General features: G+C 44.0%; 1 protein-coding gene across 2 annotated transcripts in view; it reads right to left on the bottom strand.

Moving 5' to 3' along the window:
- Window positions 1-409: 409 nt before the first annotated feature.
- LOC119178071 (replication protein A 14 kDa subunit) overlaps window positions 410-14,339 on the bottom strand; it is a 105,701-nt gene continuing 91,771 nt past the window's right edge. For both annotated transcript variants that reach the window (XR_005110633.2, XM_037429234.2), the window contains one exon: window positions 410-645. Coding sequence is in view for 1 of the 2 variants with exons in the window: in XM_037429234.2 (XP_037285131.1) it covers window positions 569-645 (77 nt within the window). In the remaining variant the exon portion in view is untranslated. The remainder of the gene's footprint in view (window positions 646-14,339) is intronic.

Genomic DNA, 14,339 nt, shown 5'->3' with positions numbered 1-14,339 from the left:
AAAAAAACAATAATGCATGCAATTTCCCGCGTGATATACAAACCGTTCGATATAGGCAATAATTCGATATATCCGTGTTCGATATATTGAGGTTTGACTGTACATACATTGTGGATGCACCACCCAGGGCTTAAGGAGCTTCGCCTCTAAAATACACAGAAGCTATGAGACTTGAGGTATGTGAACACTATAATCTTCCAAATCTATAAAGGAGTGGGACAAGTTGCTCGAGTTTTCAGAGTAGAAGATATTAATAAAATTTGTAGATTATTTCGATTATGATGCCATTCATTGTTAGTATTCATTTATTTTACATTTATATTTCAGTGTGTGCCCCCTGTGGATTTACCCAAGTGAGTGTGCAGCAGCTGAATAAAAAATATACAGCATAACAAATAAATGCGAGAAATTCTTGTGCCGATTGTTTTACTTTGCCATAAACAAATAAAATGTTCACTTCCTGCAATGCTGACACTGCAATACGAATGTTCTCATACCAGGACCCAACAGGCTCTTGTCAGTGCCAGACATAAAAAAAAAAAAAATAAAGTGCCATAGATTCATGACGTTACGCAGGGGCCATGGTTGGGTAATAATCCTTGGCATTCTGTATGGTCTCGACAACAGCATTGTAAGTGCCCATGTCTGAAAATAGAAAAAAAGACTTGACAGTTTAGGGCAAGCGCATCAGTAAATGACAATTTAACAGACTCGCTTTCAATACAAATGCAGTACATATGTAAGCTTGACACAGCAAAGCAGCTATCGATTTATGAAACATTCAACTACTTTTGCCACCTCCCAAAACAGTGAAGTAGTACAGCGGCCAAGTATTGTAATCACAGAATACACATTGCTTTTTAGCTTTTACCCATTAGCGCACAAGGATCCAAATGTTATAGCGGCCAGGTATTGTAATCACAGAATACACATTACTTTTTAGCTTTTACCCATTAGCGCACAAGGATCCCAATGTTGTAGGCCTTCACCACTGAGTGAAATGCTAAAAAAATAGCAATATGAGATGTACCTATACAAAATCACGTCCTACATCTATGGCTGCACCAACATTTACGTTCGTTTCACAACACCATATTGCATTGCCCAAACTTCTTCAAAATAGGCTTTCCATTTTTCAGTTTATTTCTGATGCTATTTATTGGCTAGGTCTTTGCACATCAAAGTACATTGCTGTTCCAATGTTCCACATCATTCTGGTGGCCATCTCAAATGTGCTGAATAACATATCGCGCTCGTTCACTGTATTTTTTTGAAAACAGCGAATCTGAATTGCTACAAAGTTTCATTTACAGGTGAATGTAGAACCAAGTCGCACGTGCATTTAACACAGCACGTCGGGGTAAAATTATGCATTTTCTTCACGGGCAAAGAAGACTGGACAGGCACCAAAGAGAGTATCGTATTCAGACACTGCAACATCAGCAAAATGCTGCTTTTTGCATGAATGAGCAAGCTTTTTTGGGGAAGTGTAAGAAACAATAAAACTAATGTACTATTACATTAAAACCTCGTTGCAACAAAGCGAGATATATAGAACTAATGAATATAACAAAGCAATTGTAATACCCTTTGAAATTCCCATAGACGCCCATGTATCTAAAACCTTCTTATAATGAAGCAAAAATTTCCTCACAACACACATAACGAACCATTCACCTGCAATGAGCATTTGCCGATCATTTTGGTATACGTCAGTTCAATATCTTACAGGGCACGACGGTTTACATTATTACATCTCATCACGGCTGAGGTAATTGAAAACTTGCGCCTTGCGCTCCCCGAAAGTCGCTTGCGGCCTGCCAACACACGTGTGGGAGCCAGTTTCCCTGCTTCCTCTTTCCTCAGAAACTAATGGACTCGCACGTGCAGTAGCTCCACGAGCGTGCGCGACAGCCCGCCTCCCCTCTCCTGTAAAACTCGTTGACCCGCCCGCGCATCTGACCTCCTTCACCTCATCAGCTCCGCACCGGGGCACGCCGGGGCCTCGCAAACCGACGGGGCGGCGGAGATCGTAGCGTTCGTCTTTATCGTTCGCTGTGGAAGAGCAATACCACCTCTATCAGTTTCTGCCACTAGACACAAGATGGACAATGGCAGCGGCAAACGTAAGCGCAGAAACAAACAATCGAGCAGAAGTCAGCAATGTTGAAAGTCGTTGAGTCTGGTGTCAAGAAAAAAAAAGTGGCCGAAGATTTCGGCGATGTCGGGTGTCACGGGCGGCCAGGCCTAGACGTCGTAGGGCGCTCTCCTTGACGCCAGCGTTGTGCCTGACAGTGACACTTTCTGCATGTACGTCGGTGCCGATGCTGATGCGGTGACAATCGAAGAGTTGTCAGATGCAGAAATCATGCTGAATGAAAACAGAACAGTGGCTTCGAAACAGTGACGAATGTGTTGACACCCCGGAGCCTAATGTCGGTGAACCCGACACCCGCGCAAGTGCTGGATGCGACAGACCTGCTGTGCTGCTTCTCTGGTGCTTACTATGACGGACTCTAAATAACTGCTGCAGCTGAAAAAGCAGTCATCAGCGTAAAGACTTGGCAAAGTCAAAAATATTAAGGACTAGTTTTCTTTGAAGTGATTTGCCAGCTGGTGTACTGAGTTTGGCGAAAATAAAGTGCATTGTTCTTTGTTATTTTGCTATTTTTTGCCTTCCGACAGCCATTTTTTTCTGCACGGCGAGCTGCTGTGATATTCGTTGGTGTGTACATTCTCTCTTGCTGGCAAATTGCTGGTAGAAATGGACATTGGCTATAACAAACTAATGATTATAATGAAGTAATTATGTGTCTCCTTCAACTTCGTTATAACGAGGTTTGACTGTATTCCATCCCATGAACACCAATATCATCGACGTGAATAGACGGCCAAACGAAGTTTTTGGAGGCCTGCAGGCATTGTGCCTCTCAGCGGCCAGTCACACGAGAAGCGTTGTTTGAGAGGGAAGGAAGCCTCCTCACAAAGCTGTGTGCTGCCAATGCACTACTAAGACAGCTGCTCATTTTCAGTTGTGTTGTACGAAAAATGAGAAACACAGCTGTAGAGAGGTCATTTTACTTGTAGCGCCTTCTGTTTACACTAAGAAGAATCAGAAACTAGCTCTGTTACGCCTACCGCCTTGATATTCTTTTTGATCAAGATCAGCTGTTACCTCTCCAGTTGGCACTTCCAAGTGATTTCCTCTATAGTAAGTCATTGCTTGGTGGCGCACTTCCTGCCTCGCGATTCCGTGTCACTCTGAAATAATGCAGTCTCTCTCACTTTCACCCTCATTCGACCAATATCCCCACAACAGATTTATTTTTTTTTTTCTCTTTCCGATCTTTTCTAGACTGTGTACTGAGGCCGCTGTGCCTATTTCTTTCTTTGCCTATTTATGCTCCCGTGATGCTTCACATCGCTCCTCCTTAATCGCTTCCCGAATTTCTTTTTAGCTTTGGCTTTCCTTTCCAGAAAACTGCTCGCTTTTTACTTTTTATTGCATAACAGATCACTATACCTAAAGTCCTTGCCTTGTACTCTGCATACTTTTTCTGACAAGTCCAGAGGCTATATTCATGCAACACTGCAGTGTTGGGTGTTTTGGGTTGTGAGCGAATGTTCCAGGCAGAAGCAGATAAAGACAGAAGGAGCCGAAGGGCTTCCCTTCCAACACACTTTACTTAGAAATGACCTATGGCGCCTCTGGCTGCAAAAACATGAACAAATCGATCTACCCCACCATATGACCATTGATCATTGCATGCGATTGCCAATTTTTTTGTGTTAGTATTGAAAGATTACTAGTTTCTTTTAAAAGATATTACTCCATGAAAATGGACATATTGGACACCCAAACATTGCTCAAGCTGCCGTCATACCCTCGACATTTCCGCGCGCCATGCTCCGGTCCATACCGGAAGCAAGACACCATAAGAGCGATGTGTGGTGCACTGCAGACCGGCGGCCCCTCTGCTACCAATGTGGGGAGACAGGCCACCTTTAACGAGCATGTTATTATCGCCGAGTGGGACTGCATCTAGAATGTAAGAAAAATAAGAGCTCAATGTCTCATTTCATGCAGTGAAATTCAAGCGCGAAAATTTCAATAGCTTCCTAGTCAATGCACCCTGTCCGCGGAACGGTGGGCGCCCTTACGGGATCCAAAAGTTTTTATCCTCGCGCCATATGCTTCAGGACACTCGGCAATGGGAATCGCGATCCGCACCGCTTTTAGCACACTAATGCGCTACCACATTAGTGTGCGCTACCGGTCGCCCAATGCGCTACCGGTCGCCAAGTCCTAGACCATCATCTATTTTCCCGAGACCTCGATCACCTAGCCCACGGTGAAAAAACTAGAGCCAGTGACCTGTGGAGGCAAGGCCGCTGATACTCGGAAAACAGATGACCCTCCATCGCTGGCCTGACCGGACGACTGCAGTTAAGCAACGACATATACGTGCAGTAATGATGACGTTACCTCTAAACTGTTAGTCACCATCGACGACATGGAAGTTATTGCACTGATAGACACTGGGGTGAACTGCTCCGTGGTCAGTAGCGTCTTCGCAAAGAAGTTGAAAAATCTACTGACTCAGTAGACCGGACATAAAATATGTACTGCTAAAGGGCACTTAGTCAGCCCCGTGGGACTGCGCGCAACAAGAATAGGGATCAGAGGATTCGTATATGTCGGCAGCTTCATTGTTCTTCCCGAGTGTTCCCGTGAGCTAATTTTAGGCATGGACTTCTTGCAGGCAAATAGCACAATCATTGACTTGCAAGAATCTAATGTCTCCTTTTCTACAGAGAACGCAGTCGAAATGTGTCTAACCGAGCAACCAGCCGTTTCACCTCTCTGTGTTTTGGATGAAGACATGACCGTGCCGCTACGTTCGAGTGCGACAGTTCTTGTGAGAAGTGACATATGTCGTGATTATGGGGTACTAGCCGACGGAAACATCGGAATGCTAATCGAAAAGGGAATATGCGTGGCAAGAGGTTTGGTGAACCTTTGTAATGGATGTGCTGACATCCTATTAACCAACTCTGGCAGTGAGGTGCAGCACGTGGCAAAGAGAACAGCCATAGCAACCCTGAATGAATATTTTGAAGTTGCGAATGTTTGCGCTCTTGATAGGAACCCGCCAGATTCTGCACCAGTGGACAGCGTCCTTCAATCAATAGACATCCACAGCGAGCTCTCGTCACCACAGAGAGAGCAGATTGTTAATTTGGTCAAAGAATTTGCAGATTGCTTTTCCACTTCGTTGAAATTCGGACAAACTCCAGTCGCAAAGCACTGAATCGTGGTCAACGAAAATGTAAGACCAGTGCATCAGCATCCATACCGAGTAGCTCCAAAATAACGAGAAGCCATAAGAAAACAAGTACAGGAAATCCTGAAAGACGACGTAATACAGCCGTCACATAGTCCCTGGGCTGATATCACTGGTGGTATTGGTCAAAAAGAAGGACAACACACTGATGTTTTGTGTTGACTACAGAAAGCTGAACCTCGTCAGGAAGCGGGATGTTTATGCACTACCATGAATCGATGATACTTTAGACAAACTACGATACGCTCATTTTTTTTCGTCATTGGATTTAAAAAGCAGGTACTGGGAAATCGAAGTGAATGAACGAGATCGCGAGAAGACGGCGTTTGTGACAGCCGATGATCTATATGAGTTCAAAGTACTCCCTTTTGGCTTGCGCTCTGCTTCCGCAACCTTTGAAAGGATGATGGTTACTGTCCTTTCCGCACTTAAATGGCAATCGTGCCTCGTCTATCTCGATGATGCAGTAGTTTTTTCTTCTACCTTTGAGCAGCATATCCACCAGCTAAAGACAGTATTGGATGTCATGTGCGTGGCAGCACTAACTATCAAACCGAAAAATTGCCACATAGGATTTCGCGAGCTTCGGTTCCTTGGGCACATTGTTAGTGCTGAAGGTGTCCGCCCAAATCACAAAAAGATTACAGCTGTCGAAAACTTTCCGAAGGCATGGCAAAAAAGGATATGAGATGATTCCTGGGACTATGTGCCTACTATAGACGCTTCGTTGAAAACTATGCCAAGCTTGCTAAATTATTAGGAAGAACAAAAAAATAATTTCACTGATTTCCTATGTACGTTTGCAATCTCCTCCTATTTTAGCTCACTATTATGAAGACGCTGAAACAGAAATCCATACCGACGCCAGTAACGTTGGCCTTGGCGCCATCCTCATTCAATGGCAGAGTGGACAAGACAAAGTTATTGCATACCCAAGCCGTACTCTATCAAATGCCGAGTGAGTCCAATAGAGAAGGAATACCTGGTAGTTATATGGGCCATCAGTAAGTTTCGTCCATATCTATACGGCATAGCCTTTAGGGCGATCAGCGACAATCACTCCCTGCGCTGGCTGGCAAACATAAAGGACCTTTCAGGAAGACTCACTAGATGGAGGAATATGACATCACTGTTGTGTACAAATCCGGCCTCAAGCACAATGACGCAGATTGCCTGTCACATGGACCAGCTGAGCATTCATCGTCTGAACATGAAGATTTCCCATTTCTTGGAGCTCTCAATGTGTCCGAGATGGCCCGTCATCAGGGAATGGTTCCCGAGCTGCTCCTGCTTATCCAGTACTTGGAGGGTCAGCAAGCAAAGGTACCCCGAGTTTTCATCCGGGGACTATGTTTCTGCGTTCTCTGGAATGACGTTCTTTACAAGGGAAACTTCGAACACAGGGGTGAGACGTTTCTGCTTCTCGAACCATCGTCACTGCGAACCGAAATATTAGAAGCACGTCATGATGACCCTTCAGCTGGGCATTTGGGTGTTAGCCGGACTTCAGTCAGAATCCGCTGCAGGTATTAATGGCCGAAATTAATGCATTTGTACAGCACTATGTCAAGTCATGCCGAGGTTGCCAGAGACGCAAAATACCACTATTGAATGCAGCGAGTCTGTTGAAACTGACAGAACCATCGACGGGGCCATTTCAACGGGTGGAAATGAATTTACTTGGACCTTTTCTTGTCTCATCATCCAGAAAGCGGTGGATTATTGTAGCGACAGACTACATGACCCGCTGTGCCGAGGCGTCATTTCTCGCAAAAGGAACTGCGAATGAAGTGGTTTAGTTCCTCGTCAGCCAGATAGTGCGACGGCATGGCGCTCCTAAGATTGTCATTACCGACAAAAAAGCAGCGTTTACCACCAGTTTGTTGCAATTACAATGAAACTGACGCATACCAACCACAGAATAAGTACAGCTTACCATGCGCAGAGAAAAGGCTCAACTGAGAGGCTCAATAGAATACTGGCTGACATGCTCGCCATGTATGTGGATGCTGAACATCGTTTATGGGACAGTACTTTACCGTATGCTACCTTTTCATATAACACTGCAGTATAGGAAACGACACGCTTCATGCCATTCCAGCTTGTTTAAAGTAGAACTGTAACTATGACCTTAGACACGATGTTACCCGTCAGCAATACAAACGAGAATAGCGCTGATTACAGCGAATACATGAAGAGAGCAGAAGAGGTTCATGTGGCATGCGAAGAACATTTTGTGTGAAAGGCTGTTTTCTTGAGTTCACAGGCACAAGTTCGCCCTGAATAAACAGTCTTTATCAAGAGGCGTTTTATTTGTTGGTAACAATATATATGAATATATATCGGGCTCCATTAGTAGTGTGCATTAAAGTTGCACTGCCCTGGCGTGATGTAATAATTCCATCCTTGTCAGTAAGACTTGAAAAACTTTTCAGCGTGCTCAAGAAACAGTGTCCGTCGCTTCCAGGTTACTGACACTTTTGAGCGACATAGATTCACTACCAACACTTCATCTCAGAAATGCCGTGCACTGTTACTCAGCACGGCCGTGCACATGCGTAGTGACATTTTCGGTAGCCGGAACATTTCGCAGTAGCTGTTGCGGCTGGCGTGCATCACCTAAGACTGCCTGCTTGTACTTTCAGGTTGGTTATATTACAACCCACGACACTGACTCAACAGAACATAGGTGGCACGTCATTTATTCCAGGTCAGACAGAGCTTCGGCGAAACCGAGCTTTTGCGCAGCGGGAGCGTCATGAGACCGGCGAGCCGCGCTTCTTGCTGGTGATGATGATGCCACAGCTTCTTCCCTTCTTAAAAGTTCAAACGATCAGGAGCGTGGCGCTTTCGCGTTGAGCGCCGCAAAGGTTGAGTGGCCGGAATCTGTGAATCTCTTGCGCTTTCACCCGAAAGTTCTTGACGGGCCGATAGCGTGTCAGTGTCGCACGATTCGTCAACTGAAACAACCCGCTGTCGCACTTGGTCAAAATGCAGCCATTCCGTTCCCTCAGTCGTGTCCACTGTGACCATGCGCTTGCCCTGATGGTCCCGCACGATACCTGGTATCCACCTTTTACGTGGCCAGAACATTCGTGTCCAAACATGCTGCCCTACCGGCCGTCACTTTTCTCGTGCGTGTGTCTGTTTACAGCAGAATAAGCAGCAGAATAAGTGTGGCATTGCACGGTTTTCCTCTAACAGCATCTGTGGTTCACATAATGCAGTCGAGTTTAATTCGCATTTGATACCCCAGCAAAAGCGCCGCTGGAGATTTGCCCTCTTCCACTGACATGCGGCGGTAACGGAACAGAAATCTTAAGAATCGAGTTTGTAGCGATAATTTTTTCGTTTTTCTTCAAGCCTTCTTCAAACATTCTTACGGCTCGCTCCGCTAAACCATTTGATTGGGGAACATAAGGCGCTGTCGTCAAGTGTTTTACTTGGTTATTCTCTAAGAAACTGCGGAATCGGAAACCCGTGAACTGAGGTCTATTATTCGTCGCAACAGTACGTGGTAGACCAAACCTCGCAAACAATGCCCTAAGGGCCTCCACTGTCACTTCTGCTGTTGCAGATTTCGTTAGAACTGCCTTCATCCACTTCGTTTTGGCATCTAGAACTACCAATACCATGTGTCCTTCAATGGGATCTGCATAGTCAGCGTGCAACCAGCTCCATTTCTCTCCCGTCGTGGGCCATGGTACAGATGTTTGCGCTAGAGGCATAGCCGCAGCCTGTATACAGGCAGTACATCCACGCACCAATCGCTCGATCTCACTGTCTACACCCGTAAAATCAAAACAGGGATCTTGCAATGTTCTTCATGGTTGCCATGTCTGGGTGTGTTTCATGAAGCAAATACAAGATGCGTCGATTTAGCGCCACGGGAAGCACGATGTGGTGTCCCCAGTAGACCCAAGTCTTGGTAGCAAGTGAGCTCAGCCTTCTTACTAAAGTACAACCGCAAGCGGCTCTGTTCTGCAGATAAAAATTTTGGCCAGCCTTTTTTGATCCAGAATTTAACTTGCTGCAGCTGAGGATCCGTTTATGTAAAATGCACCACAACGCTGACACTAATCGCTTCTTTTTCCAAGCATTCCGAGCGCAGGACATACTCTGGCGGATTTTCTGTGCTGGTATCGTATAGTGTGTTCAATAATGGCAGGCGACTTAAGGCATCAGCATTTGAGTTTTAGGTTCCCCTGCGATACTGCAAAGTGTAATTATAGTTGTCCAAGAGAAGAGCCCACCTCTGAATCGTTGCCGCAGCCATGGGAGGAATGGCTTTTCCTGGTTTAAACAAACCAGTCAGTGGTTCATGGTCTGTCACCAAAACAAAGTGATTGCCATATAAGTAGTCCTTAAATCACGTCAAGCGGAATACAATGGCCAATGCTTTTTTATTTAGCTGGGAGTCGTTTGTTCCGCTTTGGACAAAGTTCTAGAGCGAAATCCAATCGGATAATCTGTGCCATCGATGCGATGAGAAAATACTGCCCCCACTCCTACAAACGAAGCGTCACATTCCAACTTCAAAAGTTTGTCAGGGTCAAAATGTGTCAAAAACATTGACCTTTGTATAGCCTGCTTAACCTTTCGAATTGCTTCCTCGTGTACCTGCTGCCATTTCCACGTAGCTCCTTTAGTTAGCAGATTGTATAATGGAGCTAGGACTGTGGAAAGGTTCGGTAAAAATTTGGCATAATAGTTGATTAAACCCAAGAAGGAATTCAGTTCGCTCACCGACTTAGGGATTGGTACTTGAAGAACTGCTTCAATGGTGTCGTCCTACGGTGTGAGCCCATTAGCATCAACTCGATGTCCGAGGAAGATGACAATGAAGTGTCATTGCGCTTCTCAGCTATTATAATGTCATTCAGATAGGCTTGTACACCGGGGAGATCTTCGAATAAGGAATCCATATGCCTCTGGAAGATGGCTGGAGCTAATCCCAAAAGGAAGCCTATTAAAGCAGAATAGGCCCTTGTGAGTGTTTATGACAGTCAGCTTCTTGGCCTCGTCGTCCAGGAGCAGCTAGTTGTACGGTTGAGTCAAATCCAGTGTACTAAATACTTCACCGCCAATCAGTCGTGCAAAGATGTCATCCACACGAGGTAGTGGGTACTGTTCAGTCACTGTGGCCGTATTCACTGTCAGGTGAAAATCTCCACACAGTCGAATGGACCCATCAGTCTTACCAACCGGAACCACTGGCATTGCCCATTCTGCAGCTATAACTGGTGATATCACACCGTAGGCAACCAATCGGTCGAAAGCATCAGACACCTTGGTTATCAAAGTGTATGACATCGTACGTGCTTTGCAAAAGCGGGGCATGACTTTTTCCTTCAGAATAGGCTTCACCGCTGCACCTTTGTATAGTCCTAAACATGGCACAAACACATCTTCGAACTTCTTGAGCAAATTCTAGCGTATACACAGCTTACACTGAGCGCTTTAGAGGGTATGATCTTGAATGTCTCATCACATTGCCAACTCGATGCTCGGATGAAAGATCCCATTCTCTTATATATCATGTTCTAACTAACATCAACCTACCAATTGCTGCAGGCGTTAGACCTTACGGATCACTTTCTTATTTTTGCAGTTTTCGATGCCCATTTCTCTAAAGTCGGCACCTCATATTTCACCACAACTTTCGATACAGAGAATTCATTTCTACAATTCGCACTACCGACTGGTCTCTTCTCGATTTAATTCATGAGCCTACGGAGGCTTTTAAGTTTTTTTGCAATGTTTTCACGAAGGCAGTTTCTACCATCTCTAGCAATGTTACCATAACCAGATCAGTTTCGCAGCTCCGCGCGCGCCCCGGCACGAGCGGCTGACGCGTGAACTAATGACGCTGCTGTTCCGTCTTGCTTCACATACCAACGCGCGTTTTGCCGCTTAGACACGACGACACGTTTTCGGCGCGCAGTTGCTTCTTCGCGCCATTATGTAGTGAACTGTCGTCTCTTACGAAAGAGTTCTAACATGTGACAAGGGACGCCAACAAACAATGCCTTATTGTTGTGCCTCGAGCTGCGAAAGCGTTTACAGAAATGACACAGATCATCATTTCTTCGAACCACCCAGAGATCCCGATAAGTTTAAAAAAGCCACCGCATATTTGTGCAGGGGGAAGTCGAGTAAATGCGTTGCGTGAATGTTGCATAATTGAGTATTGTTATTTTGTCTTTATTATTTTTAATTACTGAATGATGAAGAAGCGCTTCTTTCAACGAGTGCTGGGATGCTGATGTTGGGCTGTGCTCCACTAATGGTTGAAGGTACTGTTGCTTCCAGCGCATCTACTCGAGTCAAGCAAAGTGTAGCCAGAAATTTTTTTTGAGGGGGGAAGGGGTGGGGGAGGTCACCTGTTTCGTTTCAGGCAAGGCACTCCTTTGTAGTGGTCATTTGTTGCTCTCTATGCTATTGTGAAAAGCATTTCGGGGGGGGGGGGGGGGTACGAGCCCAGTGTGCTACCCCCTGGTTATGCACTTCATGGACGCAAACTGCACTCTGTGTAACGAACCGGAAACTGTCGAGCATTCTTATGGGATGTGGTACAAAAGACCCTGATGAAATATCTGCCGATAACACCTCATGAAATACATTATATTTCAATACAGAATGAGGGCGGTGTTCCATGAAATATGATACCTTTACTGGGCCATTGGAGTCTCTGAATAAAACGCATGGCCGTGAGGCACATAGAACCTAAAGCAACATCGGCACATGAAACGTTATTGAAAATGTAATATGTGCACAAGATATATCGAACGTCGAATTAACCTCCAGATTGCATGGAGGTGTTTGATGAATTGGTGAAAATGAAGCGTTTTTAAACCATCAAAGCGGTGTGAGTAGACCAATGTGGTTTTTATAAATATTTATTTCTTCATTTCTGAATAAAAAGGTTCTAAAAAGCAGACGTGTGGCTGTGTAGTAGAACACCCGCTTGCCCCACGAACTCTCCGAGTTCAATCCCCTCTCAGAACCAGAATTTTAATTTTTACTTCTTTTGCATCTTTCTCAGTTTTTTGTCACGCCCAAGATGATTATTTTTTACTTACAACCATCAAAACCAACGCAGACGCCAGAATTTCTGCGAAACGAACTCTTTAACGCTGTCACGTTTAAAATGGGCACAGATGCTGTGCTGCAAGGATATACGGCTGACTAACAAGTCCAAGACATGTGAGTGACATTTCGAGGCAAACGATAATGTCAAATATCATATGCACATTATAAATGGTAATGAAATACTTCCACCTCGAGAAAACCAGAAGAAATCAAAGTTATTCAGAAGGTTTTTAAAAACTAAGGATGCTTCAGACTTAACCGCATTTAAGGAATACCGCAATAAGGCGAACGCCTTTATCAAGAAAGAAAAAAGAAATTACTTAAATCAACAATTCCATGCAGACAACTGCAAAGGGAGTGCAGAACTGTAGAGTAAACTTAACGCTTTGCTTCACAGGACACCGATCCCTCCTGGGGTTACTGAAATAAATATAGATGGTCGAGCGGTTACAGATTTAGAGCTCGCAGAAAGATTTAATCATTTTCTCACAAACGTTGCACAGCCGACGCAAACAGCGCGGACAGCTATAACTGATGCAATGACAATACAGACAAGGAACATCTTCCTTCGACCAACTGATGATCAAGAAATAGTTTCAATTTTTTCCACGCTAAAACAGAGCAGCGCTCGTGACATAGATGGTATTCAGATTTCCCCAATCAAACATGCAATCGATATCATAGCTCCTGTGCTCTCTCACATTTATAATTTGTCCCTATCAACAGACTGTTTCCCAAAACAAATGCAAACGTCCGTTGTCAGCGTGTTATATAAAAAAGAAGACAAGAATGATCTTACAAACTATCGGCCAATTTCTATATTACCCATTTGTTCAAAAGGCTTGGAGAAAATTATTTTTAAAAGACTCATGAATTTTTGTATGAAGTTTAACATAATATCCCAATCTCAACATGGTTTTATGAAGGGCAGGTCGACGGAGACTGCTTTACTAGCTCAGAAAGAAATAATCCTTAAATCGTTTGAGAGTAAAGAACTTTGCATTGGTGTTTTCATAGATTTTTCTAAGGCTTTCGACCGTCTCTGTCATCATGCTTTATTTGAAAAATTAGAAATATATGGTGTTCGCGGCATTCCACTTTCTTTTTTGAAATCTTACTTCAAGTACCGCTCACAATGTGTAAAAATTAAGGATTCATTTTATTCTCTCCAGGCAATAACCAAAGGGGTTCCGCAAGGTAGCATTCTAAAACCGCTGCTTTTTAACCTATACATAAATGCATTGTCAAGGTCAGTGACAAACCTAAATACATAATATACGCGGATGACACCGGCATTTTCTTTACAGGTAACGACATGACTGTCATGACCATACTTATAAACACTACTTTAGAAAGCTTAAACACATGGAGTGAACGAAATTCATTACTCATTAATGCAACAAAAACAAAAGCTGTAGTTTTTAATTCGCAGAGACAGATTTCCTTAGACAATGGATTACGTATAGGTAGCGCGGCTGTTGAAATCGTAGAAACCGTTAAAACTTTAGGAGTACTTTTTAATTGCACAATGTCGTGGGATCCTCAGATTAATAATCTAATTCCCAACCTATCAAAATGTGTGGACATACTTGCACGAATGCGTTATTTTCTTCTAGTTTCTGTTAAACTAACACTTTATAACAGCTTGTTTTTGTCGCATGTAAAATATTGTCTTTTGGTATGGGCAAGTACGACAGCAACCAACATAAGTAAAATATACAGACTATAAAAAAAAGCGATCAGGTTTATAGCAAATGTCAACTACTATGCACACACTGATGAACTGTTTCAGTGCTATAATATTGTCCCAATTCACAAACTTTACGAGTATTCCCTAGCAATAAGATATAAGCAATCTCTTTGTCATAACAATCGTGCCTTCTTAGATATTTTTGTACGGGA

Source organism: Rhipicephalus microplus, chromosome 1, assembly GCF_043290135.1.
Source record: "Rhipicephalus microplus isolate Deutch F79 chromosome 1, USDA_Rmic, whole genome shotgun sequence".
Classification (NCBI taxonomy): Eukaryota; Metazoa; Arthropoda; class Arachnida; order Ixodida; family Ixodidae; genus Rhipicephalus; species Rhipicephalus microplus.
The sequence above is the reverse complement of the archived record's forward strand: the minus strand, read 5'-3'. Positions and strand labels throughout refer to the sequence as shown.